Genomic DNA, 14416 nt, shown 5'->3' on the forward strand with positions numbered 1-14416 from the left:
CAACCCAGACCCTTCTATGATACCATACGCAGTGAAATTGTAATGAAAATCAATAATTTATGGAAATTGATGGCTGGAGTGTATCTGAGGCAAAGGCTGTCTTTTAGAATGAAGAAATAAGTAATTAACTCTTCTGAATTAGAAAGGTGAATTGAAATTTGAGAAATGCTAGACCACATATAACAGTGGAAGTCAGATCTCCGTTTTTTGGCCCATATTCCTTATAAACTTCAGTAAAAATTGGTTAATTCTTGATGTAAAGCACTGTATCAGGTAAATAAAGTGGCGGAAAACCTTAAGACATTAAACCTAAACCTTAAGAGAAACTGTATTTCTTTTGTGGGCTTTGTTCTGAGGCAGTCTCACTCAAGAATTTCTATTTTAGACCTACAATGTAGTGACATTAAATTCATGTCTGAAAAAAAAGATTTATATTTGCCCATGATTTTTTTTTTTTTTAATCATTAAAGGAAAAAGTATCTAATATTTTTCATTTTATCCTTATATTCTACTGAAAAAATATATTAGACAAGTGTTCAAGGCCAGGTTGGACAGGGCTTGGAGCAACCTGCTCTAATGGAAGGTGTCCCTGCCCGTGGCAAGGGGTTGGAACTAGATGAGCTTTAAGGTCCCTTCCAACCCGAACCATTCTGTGATTCTACGATTATCAGTTTGCAATTCTATTCTATTGCAAAATTTTGTGCCTTGCACAATTCGGCAAACTGTCAAAATATCATGGAAAATGTGTTTAAAACTTCTCAACCTAACACTGCATATATATTTAGGCAAAAAATAAGCATAAGGTACCAGATTTTTTTTCCCTAATGCTGCAGAGTACAAAGAGGCTACGAACCCATGGAGATTTCCATGCCATACTGATTTGCAGCTCTCATGTGATTGGGCTGTCCCATGCAGCAGTTCTCCACTTTACCATTCGCCCTTGGTAAGAAAGTACTGATGGTTTCAGTCAATGATCACAGCTTGGTGATATCCAGTACGCTTTGTTGTATCATTACAAGTCAGCATAATTTAAACTTTGATGACAACACAGATTCACTAAGTGTTGAATTATTTGAATTACTGGATGATTCAATGCCCACAGGGATCAAATTCCACTGGGAAGCCTTTGCTTCAGGCCATGAACACACATAGTTAAAGGCTTGGTCTTTTAGCTTCCACACTTTTCCATGTGCCCATGGCAGCATATGCAGCCTAGCCACCCTCTCCAAGGTGCAGAGGATGAGACAAATGAAAGTATCAGACCACAGGCCTCTAGTGCAACTCCAATAATTTTGGTTCAGTGTTTTAAGAATGGTAAAAAGATTATCATGAAGAGCTAAATTCCACTAAAACAAGTACAGAAACAAAACTATTTCAAGGGTTATTTCTGCTTCTGAATGTTCATTGTGTTTGGAAACTATTAAGCTTCAAAAGACGTCCAACTAAATGCAACATTAGAAATCAAATAAGTCCTAATGGGGTATATGATACCTAAAATCATCTCCTTTAAAAATGTCTTGTGAAATTTATCCCCATGTAAGAAGAAAAGTTATATTTTCCTTCATGCAGTCATTCCGATTGGAATCGAATCTGTCTATACCCTGTCAAAAGCAAGTGCTACCTCAGCAGGCAGGGGAAAGAACAGGAAGAGTAAAGCAGTTCCCATAAAACAGCTGTTTATGTTCTGCATAAATTTAATGTCAAGAAGGGTGTCTCTGAAGGAAGAGCAAGTGATCCCTGTTGTAAAAGATCAGTACATCCTCTAGAAACTTTAGAAAAAAATGACATACTTCCACTCAGCCTGGGGAAAACTGAAACATATTTCACAAGTATATTCTAACCACTTGGAGTATCCTGTGAGACAGAAAGCATGTCCCCCTCTGCAATGGGTCAGACTGTTACATAAGCAGAAATGCAAAAGTGGCATGGCCAGAATGGGAGCAGAATTAAGGGTCTGGCTCCAGCCTTCTCCAGTCACTTCAAGAAGTGCCACCATCGCAGGTAAGTTTTGGTGGCTTATTTTGATATATCTGCGTAGGATGTCATTTCAGCCTCCCAGCAGAGGAGGACTGTCAAGATCCTGAGGGTATTCTGTAACTATTGGAGTACCCTAGAAAAGATGGACACTGCTGCTACCACCACAGCTACAGCTAAAGAGGATGTGCAGAGTCGCAGCACCAGCTGAAGTTGGAAGGGACCTCTGGAGATAAACTAGTTCAACTCCCTGTCTCAGAGCCAGGTCAGCTAGAGCAGGTTGCTTAGGACCATGTCCTATCAGGTTTTGACTGCCTTCAAGGATGGAGAAGCTACAACTTCTCTGCTATACTGTTCCACTAACCTCAGAGAAGAAAAGCTTTCTTATGGTGAAATGGAACTTCCTACATTTCTGCTTGTGCCTGTTGCTTCTTGTCCATCCACAGGTCACAAGTAAGAAAAGCCTGTCTCCATCTCCTTTACTCCTTCCCACCAGTTATTAATACACAATGGTAAGAGCCCCCTAAGCACCGTGTCCCATCTTAAATGAATTTAGGCAGAGACACCCTTTTACTCAAAGATCACCTATTCATTTTAACAATACCAAGGCAACTAAAGCTGAAATATTTCTGCTACATCTAAAGACAATAAAACAATGAGGATGGGACTAGAAACCTATCAAAAACTCAATTTCCTATGCTCACTGGCCACTTTCTTCTCCAGATGTCTCAGCAAAACCACTCGGTGCAACTTTTTTTTGAGTTCAGTATGTCAAGTTCAAGTACTAATTCCACATAGAACTGACATTCACTGTTGTTTGAGTTTAATGTAAAATATACAGTCTTGGAACTAAATCAAATAGTCAAAGAAAATGCAGGTCAATTCATAAAGTTAAAAATAGAATCAGACACCATGTCAATGACTTGAAATGTTCTTAGGTGTGCACTTCAACACAGAGCTCCCAGTGCAACACTTTAACCCAAAATGTTCATTATCCCTTGATACACAAACAGGAAAATATCGAGAGGGAACAAGACTGCAGTTGACACTATCACTTGTAAAATCCAGCATCTATTTTTGATACCCAAAACTTAAGGAAGACCTTAAGTAATTCATGACAATTTAAGGAGAAGAAACAAAAATTAGTAAGTGACTGGAAAACATGCCTTCTGCTGACAATAAAAATTCACTTTGCTTGGTTTACACCTGGTTGAAAATGTCTTTTTTAGAAAATAGAAACTGGCATTTAATTATGATCTAAAAGTTTCCTGAAACCCAGAAAAGACATAGTACCATGCTTTTTATCTTTATGAAGAAAACTCTGCCAATGCAATGGTTGGAAGTTGAAATATAACACAGTGATTTAAAATATGCACCTTTTTAATGGCGAGAGTTATGAAACACTGGAAAAACTTATGAAATTTTGCTGAGCATCCTCTGTCAAATGACATTTTTAATCAACGTTTTCTTTAAAGAGCATGATCTGATTCAAGCAAGAATTAATTCATGGAAATGCTGTGCTCTTTTTTATACAGAAGGTCAGGCTAAGGTTCACCATGACCTCCTCCACATTTGTAATTATTGCCCTATTAATCTATAAATATACAGCTAAGAGTCTTAACAGGTTTAAACAATAGTAAGACTGTCTACCCATGAGCTGTACTGCCTTTACTGCCTCAAAAAAGTCAACCCACTACAGATGTGTATGTTACGTAAGTACCTCTGCTAGGAACAGAGCTGAGACAGTATTTCCTTGCATTACTCACTGGGACAAAACATTCCCTCTACATTATTAGGGCTCCTTGGCTAGTGTTGCTACCACTATCATAAAATAAAATAGTCAATTAAATACTGTGAGCAATACATCCTCACATACTCATAAAACACAGCCATGTTTCAGCAGTAATGTAACTAAAATTAATTCTGAAAACTAGCAGTATACTGGAAAGGTAGAAGCAATAAATAATGTGATTTTACTTTAGAGCATGACATTGAATTGCACCATTATAAAAAAATCATATGAAACAAATAATTTTTTTAAATGAATGCAGCAGCTCTACTGCAAGGAAAGAAAACAACACAAAAACCTCAAATTCCCAGGTTTTGAAATTTGTTGAAGATCAGATAAATCCAACTTGATTATGAAAAGAGTAAGTGAAGGTTACTAATATTTGTGTTGTTTTCAGCTCACAGTATATTTTTATGCTCATTTAACTGACTTCTACAAACAGAACCCTTTGTACCACAAACCAACTATTTCCAGTGACTTCACAGAAATTCATATAATACACAATGTTTAACTGCATAATTTTCTTAGATTCAGATCCGCGACTGGTAATAACCTTACGATAAAACAAAAGAAAGGGTTACGCAGACAAGGTCAAGTCTCACATAATCCTATGGTCATCAAGTTACAAAGGAATAGAAACGCACTTTAGTTCTTCACAGGACTAGATTAAATGCAACTCTCAAGTTGAAGTTGTCACTCAGCTGTTCCCTCCGCTGTCGTTTCCTCCCTTTTGGACTCCAGCAAAAGGGAGAGGAATCTGACCTGGCCTCTGTATTCACAAGGTTTGTGAATGGCAATCAAGAACCCTCAACACGAGAGATTCCCTGCCAAACAATGGATGTCACTGAGGGGCAGAGCACAGTCATGCCCATCTTGCACCCAGAAAGCATCAGGAACTTGGAGCGTCACAACCAGGATGCATAAGCAGGTACAACACAATTAACACGAAGTGCAGGAGGCACAAAGAGAGCCCAGAAGTGCCACTCACATAAGAAAATCCTCAGCTGCTGAAAACACTTCCAGGACACAATGCCCTGACCCAGACAATTGCTAACACCTCCGGTACTTCAGCAACCTCTCTCCAGACTGAACTCCTGAGAGTGATCTCAGGCTCTGGAGAGAACCTGGTGCTCCTCCACAGGGATCGCAGCAGTGGCAGCAGCCTCACCTTTGAGAGCTGTGCTCTGGCAGACTCAGTCACTACAGCACAAGGGAAGGAGCTGCAGGAAGAAGGCAGTCCACTATATCACATCAGGGAGCGGGAGAGATCAACAGGATCTTCAAAGAGATTGCACAGACAAGAAGCTAAATGCTCTGCAGCTCTTCACCTAGGAAACAGAGGCCCTCAACACCACTGAAAATGAACAGGATGGACACCTCAGGTCACTGGATTAGGATCAGTGCTAGTTACCACTTAAAAGAAAAATCTGGCGGATGTTTTCCTCAAATGTCTGCACGCTAAAGCAGTTTGGTTCACAAAGAAGACTCAAGTGTCCAAGTGCAGCCACAAACCTATGATGTGACAAGAGTCAGAGACCTGGGCACAGCACACACAACCTGAGCAGTGTCATTAATGGGAAGAGGGTACGTAGGAAGGACTTACACAGAATAACAGGATGGAGAGCTGCACTCTACTTAAACAAACTCCTTGAGAACACAGAGCTCCAAGTGTGAATGAAACTGAAGTCACTTCTGCTGAGAGTCTCTGAGCCAAGATCAGAGGGAAAAAACTGGAGATGGTGTGGAGGTAGTAAGTGGATGAGGCTTTCCACAACCAGCTGGCAGAAGTCTCCAGACTGCAGGCTCCGGCCCCTGGAAGATTTCAGTTCCTGGACATGTTCTGGGAGGGTAACACCAAATTGTGCAAGTGACAATTTCATACTTAAAGTGCCAAAAGGACCAACCAGAGGTAATGGCTGGCTGTTGACTGGCTGTTCAGAAGCAGGGAAGAACCAGTGGCATTGCAGCACCAGATAACAGAGAGCTGCAGTGACCACAAGATGACAGAGTTCAGGGTTCAAAGGAAGGCTGCAAAGGTAAAGAGCAGATTAAGCATTCTGGACTTTCACAGCTAACACTCTGGCCTATTTAGGGAATTGCTATGTAGAAGCCCCTGAGAGGCTGTCAAAGGGAGAAAGTGCCCTTCAGGGTGGTCTGAATTTTGGCAAAAACTTTCTAAGAGAGCTAAGTAACAAAATATCATACAGAAAGACTGGGAACTTTGTCAAAAACATAGAGCTGCTTAACAGACTAAAATGCAAAGAGAGAGCATACAAGAAGGAGAAGCAATAAGAAGGAACAAAGGAGGCATCTAAAAGCATTGCCTAGACATTTAGGCACAAAAAGGCCAACACTGGAGTTAAAAACTAGCTAAGGACATAAGTGGCAGTAAGAAATGATTCCGCAAAAAATGACAGGAGTGAAAGAAAGCTCAGAGGAAATCTAGGTGCATTGATGAATACAGAAGATGGCCTAGAAGTAGTATAGAAAAGACCAAAGTACTCAAAACCTCTTTTGCCTAAGTCTTCACAAAGACTGCTCCAAAACCTCTCCATGCACTCATACAGTCAGGAAGAAAAACAGCAAACAATGTGAGGAAAAAAGGGTTATAGGCACTTAAAGCAGCTAAAAGTGTTCAAATCCAAGGAGCCATATGGAGTTTTTCCAGAGCGGCAAGGCAAGCTTCCTGGTGAGCCCATCACAACACCATCACAGATCTAGATATAATATCTAAAAAAATCAATGATTAGGGGAGATCTCTGATGACAAGATATGGGTGACAGTAACAGACATTTTTAACAATGGCAAAAGGAGGATTGAGGAGCTACCAGATGCTCAGCCTCAGCTCAGTCCCAGGAAAGATCACGGAGTATATCCTCTTAGAAATTATTTCCAAACACACAGAGAACAAGAAAGTAATCCAGAACAGTCAACACATTTACCAAAGGCAAATCAAGTTCGACTAGCCAGGTGCTTTTTACAATGAAATGATCGGCTATGCAGATGAGGGCAAGGCAGTGGATGTAATATGTTGATTTTAGCAGGGTTTCTGACACCATCTCTTACACGATTTGCATTTGGAAGCTGAGCAAGTACTGGCTGGAAGAACAGACTGCTAGGCACTAAGCACGTCAAAAATTGGCAGAACCACCAGACTCGAAAGGCAGTGATCAATATCTTGTTGTCTAGTGTGTAGCAGGTTACCCCAGGGGCTGATGCTGGGGCCAGTACCATTCAATATCTTCAACAATAACATGAATGATGTGACAGAAAACATGCTCAGCAAATTTGAGGGCAACACTAAACAGAGAGTGAGAGCGGACACGCCAAATAGCAGAGCTTTGGTGCAACGAGACCTTGAAAAATTTCAGGTCTATGCCAACAGAAACTTCATGAAGATCAGCAAGGAGAAATGCAAGTTCTGCACCAGTGCAAGATAATCTCATACTTGCTGGAAAGGCCCTGTGAATATGCTGAATGCCAGGGTAAATATGAGCTAGCAATGTGCTCTCGCTGCAAATAAAGCAAACTGTGTACTCAGCTGCATTACAAGGAGCATGGACAGCAGAGTGAGGAAAAAACCCTTTTCTCTATACTGTTCTGGCAAGAATTCACCTGGAATACCATGTCCAGTTTTAGGTCCTCAGTTCACGAGAGACATTAATAAAATGGTAAAGGTCTAAAGGCCAGTGGTTAAGCTGGTCAACAGACTGCAGCACACAAATCAACAGAGCTTGCAGAAACCGAGCATTTCAGCTGGTGAAGGGTAAAATCAATGGGCAATCTTAACAGCAACTGAACAAAGTGAGAGTGACAACTGAGGCAAATCCTTCTCAACAGTATCAGAAAGGGCAGCAGCCACTGACTGTGCTGGGAAAGGTTCACAACGGACACAAGGAAAAACTCTCTGACATCAAGGCAGTGCAGCATTGGCACAGGGGCTGAACTGGAGTGTCCTTCCAACCAGCACCCCTCTGATTCTGCGATCTAAGAGCAATTTTAACGAAAGAATTGTTACTGAATAAACGTTACAAATGTTAAAATTTAAATGGCCATTCTTTTCTGAAAGTAGTTTACATCTTATTTTAACTTTTGCAATTCACTTGAGGTCCATGCTGTTATTAAGTATGTAATACCACATTTAGTCATATCATAAAAATGGCTGGAAAAAATCATACTTGGCCTTATGAGGATGCTTTTTTGTACAGCAGCACAAAATTATTCTACCTATGGAGTTACTGAGCATAAAATGGGCCTTGTGTATCTTCTGCCCAGGGTTTTACAACAAGCAATATGAAAGTATTACTTTAATGTAGGCAATGTACTACTCTTGGTAGAGTTCATTGTCCTAACAACGTCAACTCTGTCTCTGCACCCCTCCTTTGAGTCCAACTTCTCCACATCAGACATAGTATTCTTCCTGCTACCTTTAATTTCAACACTATGTTCTTGCTACCTTCAGCAGTTTAACAGATACCTATACAGAGAAGATTTTACTGTTTTCAAAACACTTCTTTCAGTGGGCATATGCCATCAGAGGGGAAGGTGACTCTCCCCCTCTACTCCGCCTTGATGAGACCCCCCCCCCCCGCAGTCCTGCATTCAGCTCTGGGGCTCCAACATAAGAAGGACATGGAGCTGTTGGAGTGAGTCCAGAGGAGGCCCTGAAGATGCTCTGAGGGCTGGAGCAGCTCTGCTCTGGAGACAGGCTGAGAGTCGAGCTTGTTCAGCCTGGAGAACTATTCTGAGTCTATGCTCATCCAGTTATTACTCTTCCACCAGTACTTTCTATGTTTAAATATTTTTTTTCCCTAGGTTCACAGACTTTGTTAGATACCTGCAACAAAGACACAGATAAACACCTTGCACAATGGGAGAATGCTCTCATGTTGTAGAGCACCTAGGTGCCACTGTACTTCCTACTGCATGGTGCTGACAGTCATCTTGTAATGCTCTCACTTCCTCAGAGTGCTGACAGAAAGTGGAATTGCTTGCTTAATTCTCACCTGCTACTTTGCTTACCTGACAATACACATTTATTCAAAATGAAAACAGTTTTACTAGAAAATCACTGAAAGAGCTACTGCTCATGAACACTTTGCAAATGTTAAGAGTTTGAATTCATACCATGATTTGGTTTTATTAACAGGAAAAGTAACGACTAGGAAAATCTGTTTAAAACCCTGAATAGGACTGTTATGCCCCTCAGTAAAAACTGAACAGAAAACTCGTACATAGCCAAGAGAAAAACAAACATGTGCTTGCTGGCCGCTCCAGCAATCGATTCATTACGACCAGAGCGCACAGCAAGCGCCACTGTGCAGCTAAATGACGAAACAACGGCGCTCCCCAGGCACCCTCCAGGCTCCCCCGAACCCCCCGCCTCGCTGCCGCCTCCTGACAGGAACACACCGCGCTTCACCATGTCACCCGCTCCCCACACCCCCCGCGGCTGAACCCCCGCCGCGCATGCACCGCTGCCTCCGCGCAGGCGCCGCAGGGACGCCCCCTCCGCCGCCGCGGCGGTAGCGCTGTGCGCACGCGTGCCGGGGCCGCCTGAGGGAGCTGGTTTCCGCGTCCCCACCCCCGCGGCCGGGGCGAGGGGTGAGCGGGGCGGGTTCATCCCTACCTGCTACCGGGACGCGCTGGCTCCTGCCGGGAAGCGCTTCTTCCGCCTGCGGCAGCCGGGAGGCCGAGTCGCCCATCCTGAAGGTGGAGCTGCAGAGTGCGCGGAGGAAGCGCCGCGGCGCTGTGGGCATCGCCCCTGAGGGGAGCCGGCGGCGGCGGGGCGGGGAGGGGTGAGCGGTCCGGCGCGCGCTGCCCGTTGGGACGGGCGCCGGCGGGACGGGGCGGGGTGCGGACGCGCGGCGGGGTGCGAGGCCTGCCCCCTGCCGAGCGGCGGCGGGCGCTCACCCCACACCCGCCCCCCGGCCGTGCCGTCCTTGGGGCTCGGGACGGGGCACCCCATCCCCGTCGTTGTGTCTTGAGGGGAGCTTGACGGGGCAACCCCCGCCCAACTCGGCTCTGGAGGGGACACCCACGACGCTGTGCCCTGAGCGGTGTGCCCTGAGGTCTGTGTGCTCCGAGAGGTACAGCCAGCGCACGGTCATATTGGCATCTCTCGTAGGGATTTGCTGCCGTGATTTGCATGCCACCACACAAAAGTAGTCCTATCCTGGGGCTCTGCCTGCTGAGCTTTGTCCCGGGCCGTGCTCTCCGAGCTGTAAACGCTGTGGGGTATGCTCCTTGCTCTGGAAGCCCATGCACAGCATGCTCCGTGCTTGGAGATCCCATGCAGGACATGCTCTTGCGGTGGAGGCCCCATGCAAGGCATGCTCCATGTTTGGAAGTCCCATGTAAGGCATGCTTCATGGTTGGAGATCCCATACAAGGCATAGGGCACATGCAAGGCATGGTCATTGCTCTGGAGATCCCATGCAGGACATGTTCCTTGCTCTGGAGGTCCCATGCAAGGCATGCTCCATGCTTGGAAGGCCCGTGCAAGGTATCCTTCATGCTTGGAGATCACATGCAAGGCATGCTCCTTCCTCTGGAGGCGCTATGTGCAGTTTGGCCCAGTATGTTTTTACATGGGCTCTGCCTCAGGAGGGATTTTTGTGTGCATGGCACTCTTGGGGTATGGGTGCATGTCCTCTCCACCCCCGGCTGGCTGTCCATGCTCCCATTTGAGGGGAGGAGGGTTGTGCAATCACATTCAGCAAAAGATGCCACACAGACTCTTCATGCAGTTATATGTTTTAGTGGACAACAGTCTTTTTTCCAGAGTTTTATGGGTTTTGATATATGCAGCACTCACCTATGTAATGTTTAGCCAATGTACTGTATCATGCCTATCTTGCTGAATTTTTTCTGTACAACGATGGTCCAGGTGGCATTCATCTCCAGAGATTGGCGTCTGCACACATGTTTGCAATAAAAATAAAGCAACAAAAAATGAATAGAGTATAAGTACTTGTGGAAAATATCCACCATATCTTTAGGGGTAATACAATGCAGAGCGGATGTATAACACAACCAGGTTTCTTACAGAGAAGACTCGTAGAAGCTAGAGAAATGGTGGTTTGTTTTTCAAACAACTGAACCTCATTCTGTGCGTATAGTAATGGTCAATAGGCAGAAGGGAAATTTGTACAGAACAAAGGGGGTTGTGAACTAGACAAGTATCTTGCTCCGAGAATGTCAATGTGGGAAAAGAGTGCACAAGTAAGAAGAAGCAAGGAAGTTGCAGAAGGACGTCGTAGTAATTCAATAGAAAATTCATCCGGAAGGTTTTGAAAAAGTTAGGTTGGTGGCTGAATAGGAGAGAAGTTGTGAAATTACAGACTAATGCCTGGTCTTTGAGAGGAAGGCCAGATAATTCAAAAAATGGTCTATGACGAATGCAGTTCCATTCAGCTCATAATCAAGCTGGATATGATACTCTTGAGGCATAGAATTTAATGCATCTTTATAAAGGAGTTGGATATTTACGGCAATATTGAGAATCCCAGATGCTCCTAATTCATGTTTTAGGAGTCAGGCTTTCTGTAAAATTGAAACTTCAGATGGGAACCTGAGAGGCAAGCTGCCTTATCTCTGTTTTCAGATTCAGTGTTCCTATGTTTGAAAGGTGAACTACATCATCTCTGAGCACATGTAGTCCCAAGATTGCAGTCCATTTTTCAAGTTTTGTTAAATTTTGATATAGTTTGAATCGTTGAGACCAGGACTGGAGAGGACATCAGGTGCCCTCAAAAAAAATCTTCCAAGAGCCTGAAGAAAATGCATTAAATAAAGAATGAGTGAATATAGACATGCATAAATAACTGATATTTTGGCAGTACAAGTTATTGAGAATCAGAAATGCTCCATAACAGAGTGTGAATTTCATTTAAAATGTGTTCACCTAATTTAACTGTTCTCTCATGATGGTTGTCCCATTATAGTCATGCTGATGTTTCCTAGCTCTTACTTTGTAAGAAGCCACTAAAGGTTTTATACTGGCCATTTCTTCTGTTTCACCATAAATATCTATACTTGCTCCACTACTTGCCAAGAGTGTGTTTCTAATACATGCACTGGTTAACATCACGATGGCTGGCAATGCAATTTTCCCTTCAGAGTTAATGTATCTACTTGTGAGCCTGAATGCCCAGCCTGAGTCTTCTACTGCGAGCATCCTCACTGCCTCTTTGTGAGGTATTACAATTTCATTGCCATCTTCCTTGCATGAATCGAGGTCAGTCAGAGGTGAAGGGCAGAGGAGCAGACGAATGTTTAGCTGTTCAGCCTCACAGATGAAGTGGCTGAGATCTTTCAGAGCCCCGGTGTGCTCTGAAATGCCAGCTGATGCAATGCCAGCCGATGCAATGCCAGCCTTGTCTCCTCTCCGATGATCCCGGTGATCCTCCAAGCCATACGTGCTGTCCCTGTCTATATTGTGTGTATCTCCTAAAACATAGGTGTCCTTTCCAGTACCTTCATTCTTATAGCAAAAATTGTTTCCTCACCCCTTGCATTCGGCTGCCTCGTTTGCGAGGCTGGTTAAGAGCAGAGCAGAGCACGGCACAGCAGGATCAGCAGTGGGACTCAAACAGTGGTTAGTGCAGGGACAGTGGGGCTGTTGGTGCATTTTGATTACAGCCATTACGGGCAGGAAGCAGTCTTTGTTCCTGTTCAGCACTTCACGCACACTGCTCCTGCTTCGTAACCGGATCCAAAGTATTAAGTGGTAAAAAGTCATCATGCCACTTAAAAAATAAAAACTGATGATTTTCACAAGTGCTTAGTGATGGTTGGCTCCATGGAAACAGAATACTTTTAAAACTAGATAAATCCCATTTGCATTTCAGGAAGGTGTGCACTATCCCTCCATCTACAGGTGAGAGAGTAGGGGAGTCTGAAAATCACCTTGTAACTTTTAAAAGTTTTCTTGATAGGGATTTATCTGTCCAAGCAAGCAGCAGAACATTATTATCTTTTATTTATGGTGTACTATGCTTCACACTTAAACATAGACTTAGTATGTACCAAGACAGAGACTGAATTAAGAAGAGAAAGCAAGAAGAAATGGGACATGGCCTTACCTGTGTCCTTTCAGCCAGGGCTCTACACAAATTCCTAGTCATCCAGTCCTAGAAACTTGCTCAAAATCTACACAATTTATCCCAGGACCTGACATTTACTGTACATAATCCTTCCCTTCAGAGATAAATTTGCTAGTCTTTGTGGCTTAGAATAGATGTGTTTTTCCCATGTTGCAAAATCTCCTGTATCCTGACGCCAATAAAGCCCTGTGTAACCATCTCTGTGGCAATAACCCGATTGTGAAGGCAGGTTTGCGCTGCAGCATGCATCTCCTGGAAAAGCAATCTCTATTTTTTTATCTGAAAACAGGCAGTGAAAGAAGATCCTCCACAGGCTTTAGTGGATTATTCAGTGCTTGATTACTGTTAAAAATATGCAACTTATTTTTAGGTTAGCTTCAGCTCCTGCCCATTAAATCTTAGCTTATCTTTCCTAGGGTGAAGAGATTATTTTATCCAGTTCTTGTTATCCAGGCTTACTGCTCTAGACTGTGCTTATCCCTCAAGATATGAACAGGACTCTGGGAGCTCATCACAGTGCAGTATGGTTTCTGATTCTCTAAGGATTGTCAATGCACTTCTCTGTACCCTCTCCAGGTTTTCAGATTACATACTTCCTGATTTTTTTTTTACATTTTTTCACTTTGCTGAAGGTGTGAATAATGAATACAGCATTCTGGCACTGGTCAGACCAAAGCAAATGCTGACATAATGTGGTTTCTCAATTCCTGCTTGGGTGTGCTTTGATCTGTGCAAGGGAAGTCTTAGACCTTCCAGCCTTAGAGGTACACTGCTGTGCTTTCCAAGGGCTCTTAAGCAATTTACTGCCAATGATGTATAGGAAGACGATATATAGAAAACTGTGTTCTATGCCTAGTCCTTGGCACCATTTAAGTTACTAGTATAGACTTGTTTCAGTCCCCCATCTTTGTCATTGCCTCTCCTGCAGTTTTTGAGCCAGCTGCTAGCAGTTGGAAATTGCTTTCCAGGTTCTTCATAATTGATAAAAATGTCAAATAACCAAGACTGATGCTGACATGACATCACTGCAAACACACTGATTGTATGATGATTGCCTCATCGAAATCACATTTTGTAACTGGCCACATCACGAGATCTCTGAAAAAAAACCACTTATTTTCATCAGAACAAACCTGCTGGTGCCCAATTTTAGCAAAAGGGGTGTGAGCGGGTTCTAAGGGTTTTCAGTCAAGGAAACCGGAGACTTATAAGTGCCACAATTCTTTTTGGAAACAAGAGACCCAAATTCTGGTATCAACAGCTGTCTGTGTTACCCCAGAAGGACAGTAAAGATGGTAATACCGTAAAAGAATCTTCATGAGACAGTTTCTAGAGAGAGGTGGGAAGATTAATCAGTCATTCATCCTCCTTCCATTTGGGATCTAGATGAGCATTTAGATACAGATTAAGCTACATAAATTATACTAAAAATGGAACTGACATAGAAGAGCCATCAGCACTGTACCTCAGAATAATGCAGTGATTTGGGATTAAAAGAGGATGTCAAAAACAATGGGCGATTTAATAGAACAGAGGCTACAGCACA

General features: G+C 43.3%; 1 protein-coding gene across 1 annotated transcript in view; it reads right to left on the reverse strand.

The window, feature by feature from the left end:
- MSRA (methionine sulfoxide reductase A) overlaps nt 1–9591 on the reverse strand; it is a 283999-nt gene extending 274408 nt beyond the window's left edge. Inside the window, exon 1 of the mRNA XM_030489862.1 lies at nt 9393–9591. Within this exon, the coding sequence (XP_030345722.1) occupies nt 9393–9522 (130 nt within the window). The 5' untranslated portion in view covers nt 9523–9591. The remainder of the gene's footprint in view (nt 1–9392) is intronic.
- Between the last annotated feature and the right edge of the window lie 4825 nt (nt 9592–14416).

Source organism: Strigops habroptila, chromosome 6 (genome assembly GCF_004027225.2).
Source record: "Strigops habroptila isolate Jane chromosome 6, bStrHab1.2.pri, whole genome shotgun sequence".
Lineage (NCBI taxonomy): Eukaryota > Metazoa > Chordata > Aves > Psittaciformes > Psittacidae > Strigops > Strigops habroptila.